Raw genomic sequence first — 14,298 nt, 5'->3', positions numbered from 1 at the left:
ATTAAAGGCGTGTGTCTCCAATGCTGGCTGTATCCTTTTACACACGGAGATCTACCTAGCTTTGTCTACCAAGTGCTGGGATTAAAGGCATGTGCCACCACCGCCACACTCTTGCTATGGCTCTAATAGCTCTGAACCCCGGGCAACTTTATTAACATACAATTAAAATCACATTTCAGTACAAGTAAAATACCATCATAATCCTCCTTTATGTAGTGACTTCAAGATTTGCCTGCACTGTGTAAGACTCTTGTTTCAAAAAAGAACCAAGCCGGGCGGTGGAGGCACACGCCTTTAATCTCAGCACTCGGGAGGCAGAGCCAGGCGGATCTCTGTGAGTTCGAGGCCAGTCTGGGCTAAAGAGCAAGATCCAGAACAGGCACCAACACTACACAGAGAAACCCTGTCTCAAAACAAACAAACAAACAAACAACTCCTGGAGGCCATGGTACGAAGCATATACCCACAACCCCAGCATTCAGAAGACTGAGGTATGAGGATTCCAACCAAGTTCAAAGATGCCTTGGCTACACACATTAGAAAAAAAAAAAAAAGAAACAACAACAACCCCCCCCCCCCTCAAGCTGAGGACCGAACCCAGGGCCTTGTGTTTGCTAGGCAAGAGCTCTACCTCTGAGCTAAATCCCCAACCCCCCCCCCTTTTTTTTCTTTTTTAAATTTTTTTTTAACAACAAACCTTTTAGGCCTGGAGAGATGACTCCAGGAGTTAGTTAAGAGCACTAGCTGCTAGCAGTTCAAGAGGACCCTGGTTTGACTTCAGCCCACACGGTGGCTCACAACTATCTATAACTCTAGTCCCAGGGGATCCCAGGGGATCCATCAACTTCCCCAGGCTCCACAAACATTCAGGCAAACACTAGTACACATAAAGTAAAATTAAAAAATAAATAGATCTTCTTGCTGAATTAGTATATCACTTGCTTTATGCATTCTCTAGATTTTTTTTTAAGATTTTTTTTTTAAGATTTATTTATTTATTATGTATACAGTGTTCTGCCTGCATGCCAGAAGAGGGCACCAGATCTCACTTCGGATAGTTGTGAGCCACCATGTGGTTGCTGGGAATTGAACTCAGGACCTCTGGAAGAACAGCCAGTGCTCTTAACCTCTGAGCCATTTCTCCAGCCCCCTAGATTTTTTTTTTTTTTTAAGTCTTGAATATTTTACCTTTTTTTTTTTTCTTTTTGGTTTTTCGAGACAGGGTTTCTCTGTGTAGCTTTGCGCCTTTCCTGGAACTCACTCTTTAGCCCAGCCTGGCCTCAAACTCACAGAGATCCTCCTGGCTGTATCCCCCAAGTGCTGGGATTGAAGGCATCATTCACCACTACCACCCATCCTTTATCTGCTATTTTAAAAAAACAAAACAATTTGCCAGGTGGTGGTGGCACACGCCTTTAATCCCAGCACTCGGGAGGTAGAGTCAGGCGAATCTCTGTGAGTTCGAGGCCAGCCTGGTCTACGAAGTGAGATCCAGAACAGGCTCCAAAGCTACACAGAGAAACCCTGCCTCGAAAAAACCAAAACCAAAATAAAATAAAATAAAAATGAAAGATACTTTGACATGAAAGGTAAAAGTTTTCTCATTATTTCTTGCTACTTCCACTGCTACTGTGGAATGGAGACTAGATGATGGATTATCAAAGAGGGAGCGTATTTACTCTTGTGTAGAGTGACAGTTAATTCTGGGGTCTATGCATTATGTCTACCAAACAACCAAAGTATTTTTTGAATGTATGACTGCTAAGAAATATCCTAGGCCTGGCTCATTCAGTCAAACAGCCAATAACTGAATCCTTTTATTAAACATTAGAAAAATATCTCTGTGGCTCAGTGGTTAAGAGCACTGGCTGCAGTGACTGACTGCCTTCTTCCCACAAACAAAACCATGGGCTAGTGCTGGGGGTGGAGCTCATGGGTAGTCACGTGCAACTTCCTGGGCTCCATATCAGCTTGAGAGATGTGGGTGAAGGGAACACAGGACAGGAAAGACCTCAGGTAGTGTGGGAAGGTTTTGTTTTTGTTTGTTGAGACAGGGTCTCACTATGTAGTTCTGACTAGCCTGGTATAGACCAAGCTGGCCTTGAACTCATGGAGAGCTGCTTGCCTCTGCCTCTTGAGTGCTAGGATAAAGGCATATTTCATTACTTCTGGAAGTGTGGATAATTTTAAATGACTGTCACTTACGGTCCATCCTTGACCATGCCCAGTGTGTTGCTGGACATAGGAACATCACAAAAGCAGGACTCTAGTGAGAATGCTACTGACCTTGTCCAGTTGTTCCGACAGAATGGCAGTGTGCGACTTCACAGCATGCGGTTTGCTAGGGTGGATGTACATTTGGTCACGAATTAAAAGACCTTGGTTAATCCTAGCCCTTGGAGGCAGAGGCAAGCAGCTCTCTGTGAGTTTAAAGCCAGTCTGGTCTACACAATAAGTTCTGGTTATTGAAGGGGAGGCTGGAGAAAGAGTTCAGCAGTTAATAACACCCACTGCTCTTGCAGGGGACCCGAGGTTCAGTTTCCAGTACACACCCATAGGAATGAATGAGCTGCCAGGAACTCTAGTTTGGGTGGGTGGGTGAGGATCCAATGTCCTCTTCTGGCCTCTGAGAGCACCTGTGTGCATATGGTGCACATAAACACACACACACACACACACACACACACACACACACACACACACACACAAATTAAAAAAATGACAATGATCATTGAAATACCATACAAGCAGGGCAGTGGTGGCATATGCCTTTTATCTCAGCACTGGGGAGGCAGAGGCATGTGGATCTTTTCGAGTTCAAGGCCAGCCTGGTCTACAGAGTGAGTTCCAGGACACCAAGGCTAAACAGAGAAACCCTCTCTCGGGAGAGGGGAGAAGGAGGGGGAAGTTGAGAAGAAAAAGAAAAGAAATACCAGAAAATCATGTCAGAAAAGCCCACTGCATTGAACGTGAAGGCGGTGTTTTCCAAGCACAGGCCTTGGAGTATAGCAGATAGCTGTTCCAAATTTTCAGTCATTAGAATATAATGTCAGACACAGCAGACATGGCCTCTGTCTGCATGACGAGTTAGCCTGGACAAGAGGCACTGAATGAGTGCTCTTCTCCTGACGTGTTGGAGATGGAAACCAGGGCTCGCCAGTTCAGCACTCTGCCACTGATCCCCAACATTAACCATCTGGACCGGGAAGCCCAGGGTGCAATACAATTGAGAGCATCACTGGGGATTCCAAAGTGGCTTCAATGTTCGGGAAAATCTCCCCAAAGAAATGATGTCGAACAGAGACCTGAGAGATTTGCCAAGCAGGCTGGAGAGACACTCAGCCGTAATGAGCACTGGCTGCACTGGCTACTCTTTTTTTTTTTATTTTTTGGGAGGGGGGTGTTTTTTTTTTTTTTTTTTTGTTTCTTTTTCGAGACAGGGTTTCTCTGTGTAGCTTTGTGCCTTTCCTGGAACTCACTTGGTAGCCCAGGCTGGCCTCGAACTCACAGAGATCCGCCTAGCTCTGCCTCCAGTGCTGGGATTAAAGGCGTGCACCACCACCGCCCGGCTTAGCACTGGCTACTCTTGCAGAGGACCCAGGTTCTATTCTCAGCACCACATGTAGGTTCACAACCATCTGTAACTCCAGTTCCCAAGCATCCAATGTCTTCTTCTGGTTCTTCTTCATTGGGCACCAGGTATGCATGTGGTTCACAGACATATATACAGGCAAAACATTCACGTATTAAAAAACAAAAACAAAAAACCACTAGCTGCTATTGCAGAACACCCAGATTTGAATCCCAGTACCCAATTGCAGCTCCCAAGCACTCAAAACTCCAGTTCAGGGAATCTGATGCCCTCTCCTGGCCTCTAAGGGCACTGCCTGTACATGGTGTAGAGTCCACATGCAGACAAAACCCCCATACACATGAAATAATAATTTTTTAATTGAAAAGTAAAAAAAAAAAAAAAAAAAAAAAGAGAGCACTGGCTGCTCTTCCAAAGGTCCTGAGTTCAATTCCCAGCAACCACATGGTGGCTCACAACCATCTGTAATAAGATCTGGTGCCCTCTTCTGGTGTGCAAGCATACATGCAGGCAGAACACTGTATACATAATAAATAAATAAACCTTAAAAAAAAATCTCTGGCTGGGTGTGGTGGAGTAGCCCTTTAATCCCAACACTGGGGGTGGGGAGGGGCAGAAGCAGGAGGATCTCTGTGAGCTCAAGGCCAGCTTGGTCTACAAAGGGAGCAATGAGACATCCAGAAAGACCTGCCTCAAAAGAAAAAAAAACAAACCCCAAGCCAAAACAAGATATACTTCCCTTCCTTCCCTTTCCTACCTTTCTTTCTTCATCTCTTTCTTTCTTTCCCTCTTCCCTTCCTTCATTTACCTTTCTATTTCTGGGACAGAACTCACTACGTAGCTCAAAACCCGGTCATCGGCTCAAGTTCCTGAATGCTGGGGTTACAAGCATGCACCATCTACCTGGATATATTTTAAATTATAAATTAAATCATAATTTAAGAAGAGATTTATTTATTTATTATGAATACAGTGTTCTGTCTGCATGCACGCCTTCGTGCCAGAAGAGGGCATCAGATCTCATTACAGATGGCTGTGAGCCACCTTGTGGTTGCTGGGAACTCAGGTCCTCTGGAAGACAGCTGGTACTCTTTAACCTCTGAGCCATCTCTCCAGCCCCCTAAGATCATAATCTTAAACAAGAAAAATATGGAAAAGTATTAAGTTGGAAAATCTAACAAAATTTCTTATTTTCATTGGGAAATGACGAGAAATCAAAGTCAGACAAGAACACAGTGAAAGTCCCAAACTGTGTATGTGGGAAAATGAAACACTGTGTAAAACATCTGGCACAGTTAACAGTCAGTGAATAGTTGGTAGACAGTTAATACTCAATCTCTTCACCCGAACTCTAATGTCACTTACTATATGAAATGTTATTCAGTGATCTTCTCTTGTTCAAATTGATAAGATCCTACATATGACAAATAGTTTAAAGCAAGATTTTTTTTAACCTAAAAAAATAAAAGTTCTGTCAGCAGAACAGAGAGGTGGCTCATGCTTGTAATCTCAGAATCTAGAGACTCAGACAAGAGGACTGCTACAAATTTGAGGTCATCCTGTGCTATGTATGAGTTCCAGACTAGCCTGGGCTCCAAATGTGAGGCTGTCTTAATAAGCAAGAAAGAGACAAACAAAAAACCAAAAAGACTTTATCAGAGTTCTACAGTGCTTTTTATTGGGCCTAAAGTTCATTTAAGGGGTACACAGACACACAGCTCGTCTGATCAGCCACTAAGAGGCTTCGGTGCCCTTTTATCTGGGTACTCAAGAGCCAGTTCACTTTTTCCCCATGTTCAATGTCCAGCTTTGGCACAGTCCTCGCATGTCCCTCCTCATCCGCTGCTGTGGCACTGGAGTTCTCACCACCCTGCTTGGGGCACGCTGCTCTTTTTGCTTTCTTCCTGTGGGTGTGCTTTGCAGGACTCTTCTGTTTCTTCTCTATTTCACTGCTCACATCCCACAACCTTATCTTCCCATCATTCCCTCCAGTAAGCAGCAGATAGGACTCAGGCACAAAGCAGACCTGGGATACCCCCAAAGTGTGACCCTTAAATCCCAATTCTCGATCACATTTGACTCCCATCACCCTGAAGATGCGCACCTTACCATCCTCTGCACCACAGCTGAAAACATTGCCACATGATGCCACAGAGACAGAGTGGGCTAGTGCAGGGTTTAGGAGCCGACCGGGGGACTGGGGGCCTTCCATTTCCTCTGTTTCATCTTCTTGTAAATTCGTAATCCAGACGGGACGGGCTTTTTGAAGACTCCACAGCATCACCTTTAAACAAGGTGAAGTTACATAGTCACACAGTGTTCTAGCCACATTTCTCAACTACAGTGCTTACTGAGCTTCTAATAAAATATGACACGGTTCCTCTACCATTTTAAATGGTCAGAAGCTACTACAACCTGCCAGGGTAATGCTACTTGACACTAGACTAGAATGCAGAGGTAGAGGTACGATTTACAAAGCCAGACCTCAAAAACTTTACTGACAAGACTCCAGGAAAGTACAATTGTTGGGCTGAGGATACAGCTTAGCGGCAGAAGACTTATTTGCCATCTGCAAAACCCTGGATACAACCCCAGCACTGCTCCCCAAATTTAAAAAAAAAGAAGAGAATTAAAACAAAAATGAACAAGCCAGCCAGCACGGGGGCACATGCCTTTAACCCCAGCACGCAGGAGGCAGAGGCAGGTGGGTTTCTATGAGTTCAAGGCCAGCTTAGTCTACATAGCCAGTTCTAGACCAGCCAATGCTGTCCAGTGAGACCTTGGCTCAAAAAACAAATTAACAACAAAACCCCTTTTTTGTACATTTCATATTGGATTTCCAAACAAATTCTTGGTTTGTTTCAAACCAGGTGTCACTATGTAGGACAAGCGGGCTTTGAACTAATGGTGACCCTTCCGCCTGCTTGCCCAGTGCTAGGGTCATAAACATGCATCACCAGGTCTCGCTCAGACTCTTTTTTAATTTAGTGAAGAATCTTTTTTTGGGATAAGTATTATTGTAAAGCCAGCAAACCTAGCATTTGGAAGGTAGAGGTGGGGACTCAAGGTCACCCTCTGCTATATAGTGAAACTTTACCAGGTAAATTAAAATAGCAGTTATCCGGCCCTGTCTTTTATAGAATATTTGAGGATGTAAGTTCTCTAGCAGCAACATGACCCTAAAATGTCTCACCTAGACTTGCAGGCAAAATGCCAAATTATTTATGTCCATTTAAAAAAAAATTTTTTTTTTTTGAGACAAGATCTCACTACATAGATCAGGCTGAGCTTGAACTCATAGAGATCTGTCTGCCTCTGCCTCCAAATGCTGAGATGGCATGTGTAACCATGTCCAGCCCAGAAACATTTATTTCACTTTTATTTGTGTGTATGCATGTGTGAATGTGTGTGAATGTGCATGTGTATGTATGTGTGAATACCAATGCCTTGGGAGCCCAGAAAAGGGCATCGGATCCCCTGTAGCTGGAGTTACAGGCAGTTGTGAGCCATTTGATATGGGTGCTGGGAAGCTAACTCAGGTCTTCTTCAACAGCAGAGTGAACTCTTATCATTGAGCCTCTCTTCAGCCCGTCCATTTCCAATCTAACCTAAAGAGTACAGGTCACTTCTGCATATCTAACTTATAGCCACACCTATTGGCTAATGAGCCAGTGATGAAAATTGGTATAGCCAAAGGATGAAAGAATGACTACTGTATCTGATCATTTATAACCAACAGCCATCTGGCTATACAGATACTCTTGAAAATCAGAGGAAGATCCAACCTGAGGGTAAAGAATGCAGATTTAGGAAGGATATGCCCAAAAAACCTAGTTGGAGGCTATAGGGAAATTGCCCTATAAATACAGAAGGATCCTGGTGTGGTGCACGCCTTTAATCCCAGCACTTGGAGGCAGAGGCAAGTGGATCTCTGAGTTCAGAGGCCAGCCTGGTCTACAAAGCCAGTTCCAGGACAGCCAGGACAACATAGAGAAACCTTGTCTTGAAAAGCAAAACCTCCTAGAATAATTCTGTATTGAATAATTCTGTATAGAATTTCTACAGAGGTACTACAGATATTTTTGAGGGGGAGTTCTTTATTGTTTGGGGAGTGTCCCAGCACACAGGGCATGGACTGATTCCACTGCCATGCCCTCCAACCTTATGGATGATACTGATTTTCTCCCCTTTCGTCTTTTGAGACAGGGTTTCTCTGTGTAGGCTAGGCTGTCCTGGAACTTGCTCTGTAGATCAGACTGGCCTTGAACTCAGAGACTAGCCTGCCTCTGCCTCCCAAGGGTGCTGGGATTAAAGATGTGTGCCACCACTGCCCAGCAATTCTGATTTTTTGTTGTTGTTGTTGTATCTAGTTGTTCTTGAGACAGGATCTCTCTATTACATAGCTCTGTCTGGCCCCGATTCACAGAGATCTGCCGGCTTCTGTTTCACAGGAGCTGAGATTAAAGGGAGAACCACCATGTCAAACATAAATGATACTTTAAATACCTCTTATAATAGAGAAAAAGCACGGACTTTGGAGGCAGAGACTGAAGTCTGTTTCTAGCTAGATGGTTCATTTACAATAATAATTTTAAGAAAGGAACAACAGGGCTGGAGAGATGGCTTAGAGGTTAAGAGCACTGACTGCTCTTCCAGAGGTCCTGAGTTCAATTCCCAGCAACCACATGGTGGCTCACAACCATCTATAATGAGATCTGGCGCCCTCTTCTGACCTGCGGTCATACATGCTGTATACATAATAAATAAATAAATCTTTAAAAAAAAAAAAAAAAAAAAAAGAAAGGAACAACAGGGAGCTAGAGATAGGGCTTAGCAGTTAAGTCAACTGTTTGCTCTTCAAGAGGACTCTGGTTTAAATCTCAGCATCCATGTGGTAGCTCACAACTGTCTGTAACTGTAGCTCCAGGGTATCCAATGCCCAGCTCTGGCCTGCACAGATACCAGGCACACGAGAAGTACACAGACATCATGCAGCAAACCATCCACACACAGAAAATGAAATTACATTTAGAAGGGACAGTAATTAGGAGGCATGAGTACAATGAAGACTAATAGGTGCAAAGCACTTCAAGTCCCAAGCACTCAGCCCTGGTGATGGGATTTTTCTCGTGCAGGAGGAAGGACAGTTGCTATGGAAAGTTCAAGCTATCTAAAAACTCTCACATTAATCCACTCCCCTGAGAACAAAAAATTAAACCCCACCAGCTTTCCCTATACCTCCATCTCTTACTTGTGGTCTCCTCTGAACTCCGGCTAATTTGTGATGTTGCTTTCAAAGTCCAGCAGTGCAGCGAGTGCTCTGCTTCTGGTCACTCACACACATTTCACAACATATCTCACATTTTAAAGTAAGAAGAGACCTTCTTACCCCCCTCCCACCACCACACATACACACTTAAACCATTCAGTGTCTAAAAGCTGGGGGTGGTGCACGCCTTTAATCCTAGCACTGGGGCAGAGGTAGGTGGATCTCTGTGAGTTTGAGGCCAGCCTGGGCTACAGAGCAAGTTTCAGGACAGCCAGGGGTGTTACACAGAGAAACCGTCTTGAAAAACAACAACAAAAAGGGTTTCTAGAGTGTGGATCAACTCTACATTCAGCTCCCTTTTGTGTGTTTGTTTTGTGAAGTTGACATAAAGCTACCCCTTGTTTGTTTAAGGCAATTTTTAGAAACAGGTACTTGAATCCTAAGGTCAGGATGTCTTTAAGGATGGACAAAGGAAGACAAAGGACTTATGAATAAAATACAGTAGGTTCTGTCAGGCTAGCATGGTAGACGTAAGGCTATGGTTCATAATGGGGTAAGAAATGTTAGTAGAGAATAGAAAATACTTGCTCAATAATTCGATTCTAGGGGCTGGGGGTACAGCTCAGTGATAGAGTACATATTGATCATGTACCAGTCCTGAGTTCAATTCCCAGAACTGCCAAGGAAACCAACCAAACATATACTTGATTTTGTTAGCAAATCCTGCTCAGAAATTACTCAAGTGTTCTTTGCAAAAACATCACCTGCATATCCAGGCCGCATGACACCAGGCTCTGAGGCCTCTGAGGTCGGAAAGCTACAGCAGAACAGATGTTAGAATGTCTCTTCAGGGATCTGGTAACTTTCTTCTTTTCCAAGTCCAGGATTTTGATTGCCCCAGAGTCATCAGCAGAAGCCAACAGACTTTCGGGTTCATTTAGTGAAAGACAATTGATTTCTTCATCATTCACGTGAAAATGGTCCACGAACCCTTTTAGAGACCTGACATCTAGTAAACTGATGGTTTCCCCGTGGGAGGCATAGAGCGTGGTGGGGCAGGAGTGAGAAAACAAGACGCTGGTGACATCATTGGCCCCTTCCAGCTGCACGTGTCCTAGTGGAGTCCCGTCTTCACCCCAAGCCACAAGATCTCCACCCTCTGCTCCTGAAGCCACCAGCCCATCTTTACTTGCATTCAGGCAGAGGATAGAAGAAGAATGTCCACCAGTCCACTTGACTGCCATGATGGCCTGCGAAACTCTGTGAAGAGGGAGAAAACCTGTATCAGATGTTATACAACAGCTTGATGCTCTGAGACAAATAAACGACATTTCAACAGTTTTTAAAGATAGCCTAAAAACACAATTATCCCCTTGCCCTCTGAAGTGGGACACTGATGCAATGGGCCAGGTAAAATTTATCAGGGAAATGAAATCAGTAAGATACACTCACGACACAGAACAAAGCAGATGCCGCTGCTGACCCAGCTGTCGTTGTCCTGCTCTCCTGTTCAAGGGTGATGGGAACCAACTGCAAGCCACACTTCTCCGCTGCTTGCTCCTGCTCCGACCACCCAAGAGAGAGCGTGAGACCCCTTTCCTCCATTCTTATTTGGTCACATACTCCAAGAAGACCATGCCCCATAGGGCTAGTAACCCCAACACCATTGGCTGAACAGACTGAATTCCCAAAACAGCCCTCTTCTCTCAAAAGATATTTAAAAATCAAATCTACAGAACTCTAGGTAAACATAAGCTGTGTCTAGTATTTCTGCTTCTCTGGTACACATCTATTCACAGGAGAATATATATATTATAAATAAATACTAGCAGGTGCAAGCTTTTGCAAGTTTCCTCATCTTATCTTTTTTTGGTTTTTTTTGGGGGGGTGGGGGAAGATATTGGCTCAATTTTAAAGGTACTTTTGGCTAATTTCTACCCCAAAGCATGAGAAGTTAGTCAATGAATAGATTTTATAGTTAAATAGACTATTATAGACAATACAGTTCTGATCATTTTTTCCATAATGGATCTAGTAGTAAATCTTTTCATTAATCCCACAAGATCCAAGAACTGAGGGGGTGGAGTGGGGTGGCGCACAACAATACTAAATTTCCAGACTAAATCACATGGCTATTCACTGATCACTTACATAATCAGAAAAATAATAAAGAGCTATTAATGGGACTGTTAAAAAAAGGTTAGGAAAGCCTCAAAAATGTGTCTATTCGTTGGGGGCCACAGAGGTGGCTCAGTGGTTAGAACTGGGTTTGCCGCTTTTGCAGACGACTGGCTTCGTTTACCAGCACCCCAGCTCCCAATCAGAGTAACTCCAATTCCAGGGATCCAGTGCTTTCTTTGGATCTCTGAGGGCACCAGAAATGCACATGGTACACACAAATACTTGCATACTTATGCTTATTTACTCATTCATATCAAATAAATAAAGCTAAAAAATTTTGTTAGAATAAATAAATATTCAGTGAGGCTTTTTACTGTAGCCAGTCAACAATTATCATGTATAATATTCATTTGTGATCCAACTAGGGCCTTCAAAATCATTTATTTACTTGGTCTACAAAACATACCCAAAGACCATTATTAAAAGTGTTAAACCAGCCAGGAATGGTGGCACATACCTGTAGTCCTAGCACTTTGAGGCTGAGGCAGGAAGATTTTGAGTTCTGGGCCACTCTGGGTTACATATGAGACCCTGGAGGGAAAAAAAAGGTCAACCACTCAGAATGCTAGGGCATATGGAGGAAATGTACTTAAGAACTACGTCAAAACAATCGAGAAGTGAGTTGTCTGCAAGCCACTGTTCTTGAGTTTGTACACTTGGACTGGACCACCTAGTAGAACTAGGTTAATGTCGATATTCTCTCACTCGTTTATACGTTTGTCTTCTCCTGTGTAGTTGCTTAAAGGATTAAGCACAGAATTTCCTCATATCCAATTATGGATTACTTTAATTAGATAATAGATCATTTCCTCTAACTCCTAATGAGATCATGGAGTGCAGAAGAACAAAGGAGGGTATGTTAAGAGCATTTTATTAAAGGGTGGAATGCCACAAGGAGCAGTTCTAAGCAGGTGGACTACATAATGACAGGGGGAAGGGGACAAGGTGTGGTTCATGAAAAGTAGGTGGAAGACTTGTAACTAGAAAACAAGAGAGTGATAAAGACAACCTTTTCTACTTTGATATTACCCTAATGTTAGCTGAGTGATAATATGCCACTAAAAGTTATCTGAATAATGGGTGAAGGGACAACAGCCGGGCAGTGGTAGTGCTCACCTTTAATCCTAGCACTTGAGAGGCAGAGGCAGGTGGATCTCTGAGTTAGAGGCTAGCAACGGTCTACAGAGTGAGTTCCAGCACAGCCAAGACTACACAGAGAAACTCATTCTGGGGTTAGGGGGAGGGAAGGAGAACAGAATGATATCATTAGATCCTTCAATGATTTGTCTTAAGGGAGACAAGATAAAGGCTTTCAAAGTATGTGATAAATGAATGATCTCTATTATCAGTGTTTTTCTTCAGTCATACCTTTATTTATGAATTTCTGCTATTCGAGTGCACAAGCCTCGGAGAGAGGGAGAAGCAGAAATTGACTGACTCTGTCTTATCCAGTTTGGTCCCAAATTCCTGGCTCGTGTGACCTCTCACCTGAGGTTCCCAAGTAGCTAGAACTATAGTCTCTTTGTACCAGGGTGCCCTGTCCATGTCTCTCAATCTAATCATTCTGTATAGTTCTTTACCTCCTTTTCAGATCTACCAGATTTAAAGGAAATGTAATTGTCATTCAGACACAATTTGGTTCAACATTCAGTTACCACGGAGAGAGATGGCCATTACTATAATGTGTGGGTCAACACTTTCTCATAGATTTGGGTTTTCTAAAGTTAGTCCTGATGTGGAGAAACTGGTAACAACCAAAACAACTAAAAGACTGTGGCATTAGCATTGACAAAATAGACCAAGAATTTGGGTTACTTAATTTAGTGAAAGGCATTCTGAGGAAGGGATTGTTAAGTAATAAGCATGTAATTATAGCAGAGTAAGGAAGTAGTTACTGCCCATTGTTTTTTACTAAAAAACAGGAAGTGAATACACATAGGTGGATCTCAGGCAGATTTCTTACTACATAAGATTGCATGACACTGGGATTGACTACTGAGTCTGTGAGCCCTATTATTATAATAATCACTTAGTAGAGCTGTCTTGAGAAGTATATAAATACCAGATTAAAATACCTCACATAATGCATGCTCACATTGCAGTTCTTTTATTTTACTTTATGTGTATGGCATGTACACCCCAGGAATGCGTGAAACCAAAAGAGGGCTTGGCTCACCTCAAACTGAAGGTACGGATGGCCTTGAGCCTCCACATGGGTGCTGGGAATGAACCCAGGTCTCTGCAAGGGCAGCAAGTGCTCTTAACCACTCAGCCATCACTCCAGCCCTCTAGTATTCTTTTTCTAAATGCTCTTTAAATTTTGGAAACGTAGTATGACTAAATAATGCAGGATTTCTTTTCCTCCCTGGAAACTATCATTATGCCTTTATTTTATTGGGATTGTTTAAGAAATTAAACACACACACACCACACCACATTTCCTTAATCTTTTTACTAAGAGAAGGATCTGAGCGCACTACATTTTGTCCAAAAAGATTGTGACACTTAGTATTCAAATGACACTTTGAGATTATTTTGTTTTTGGCTGCGTATTTACCAGAGTTGTTCAAATTTTGCCACCTTACTTTGAGAAGTAAGTGGAGTACTGGTACAGATGTTCTGATCAGTCCCTACGGTCCTGTCCAGGAAAAGACTATGTCAATTGCCCAGAGTAAAAAAATAAAATGGAGTCGGGCGATGGTGTCGCACGCCTTTAGTCCTAGCACTCGGGAGGCACAGGCAGGCGGATCTCTGTGAGTTCGAGGCTACAGAGCTAGTTCAGGACAGCCAAGGCTACACTGAGAAATCTTGTGTCGAAAAAAACAGAAATAAATACATTAATTAATTAATAAACAAAGAAAGTGTATCTAACCTGACCAAGACAAGAGGTCCTCAACTGCCCAAAGGTAAAGAAAATGGGTCCAATCGAAGTAAAGGTGCAGGAACTAATTATCTAGCAAAAAAGGGGAAGTGTCATACACAAGCTGTAGATTGAGCAGGAAGCAAATGAAACAGGAAACTCCGTAGGAAGAGAGGCCAAGGAGAGCCGACTGAAGGCCATTAGTTGAAAAGGAGAAAAAAAAACACTAGCGAGTAGACCGTACCCACTAGCAACAGCCTCATACCTGGGCTTCCCGTTCCCGGTCGGCGCCTCGTGATGACCTCACACGCAGCCTCCAATCCCATCAAGCTTAGGGAGCGAGGCGCCTCCGCGGCGGCGCAGTCACTTCCGGACTGAGAGGCGCGGCGGGCGAGC

The 14,298-nt window shown here is 43.4% G+C and overlaps 1 protein-coding gene across 8 annotated transcripts; it reads right to left on the bottom strand.

Annotated features, from left to right (window-relative positions):
- Positions 1 to 5,234: 5,234 nt before the first annotated feature.
- On the bottom strand, positions 5,235 to 14,284 carry Wdr53 (WD repeat domain 53). 8 transcript variants are annotated; one of them, XM_052740486.1, is made up of 5 exons: positions 13,915 to 14,161; positions 11,500 to 11,573; positions 10,314 to 10,421; positions 9,626 to 10,121; positions 5,235 to 5,876 (listed from the first exon to the last, which is right to left on the bottom strand). In XM_052740486.1, exons 4-5 carry the CDS (start codon positions 10,103 to 10,105, stop codon positions 5,277 to 5,279), a joined length of 1,080 nt encoding a protein of 359 aa, XP_052596446.1. In that variant the 5' UTR covers positions 10,106 to 10,121; positions 10,314 to 10,421; positions 11,500 to 11,573; positions 13,915 to 14,161; the 3' UTR covers positions 5,235 to 5,276. The 8 variants fall into 8 exon arrangements, with proteins under 8 accessions (XP_052596446.1, XP_052596448.1, XP_052596447.1 ...); XM_052740488.1 differs by lacking the exon at positions 10,314 to 10,421; XM_052740487.1 differs by lacking the exon at positions 11,500 to 11,573.
- Positions 14,285 to 14,298: the final 14 nt, after the last annotated feature.

This window comes from Peromyscus californicus, unplaced genomic scaffold (genome assembly GCF_007827085.1).
Source record: "Peromyscus californicus insignis strain IS unplaced genomic scaffold, ASM782708v3 Scaffold_16__1_contigs__length_79575227, whole genome shotgun sequence".
Lineage (NCBI taxonomy): Eukaryota > Metazoa > Chordata > Mammalia > Rodentia > Cricetidae > Peromyscus > Peromyscus californicus.
The sequence above is the reverse complement of the archived record's forward strand: the minus strand, read 5'-3'. Positions and strand labels throughout refer to the sequence as shown.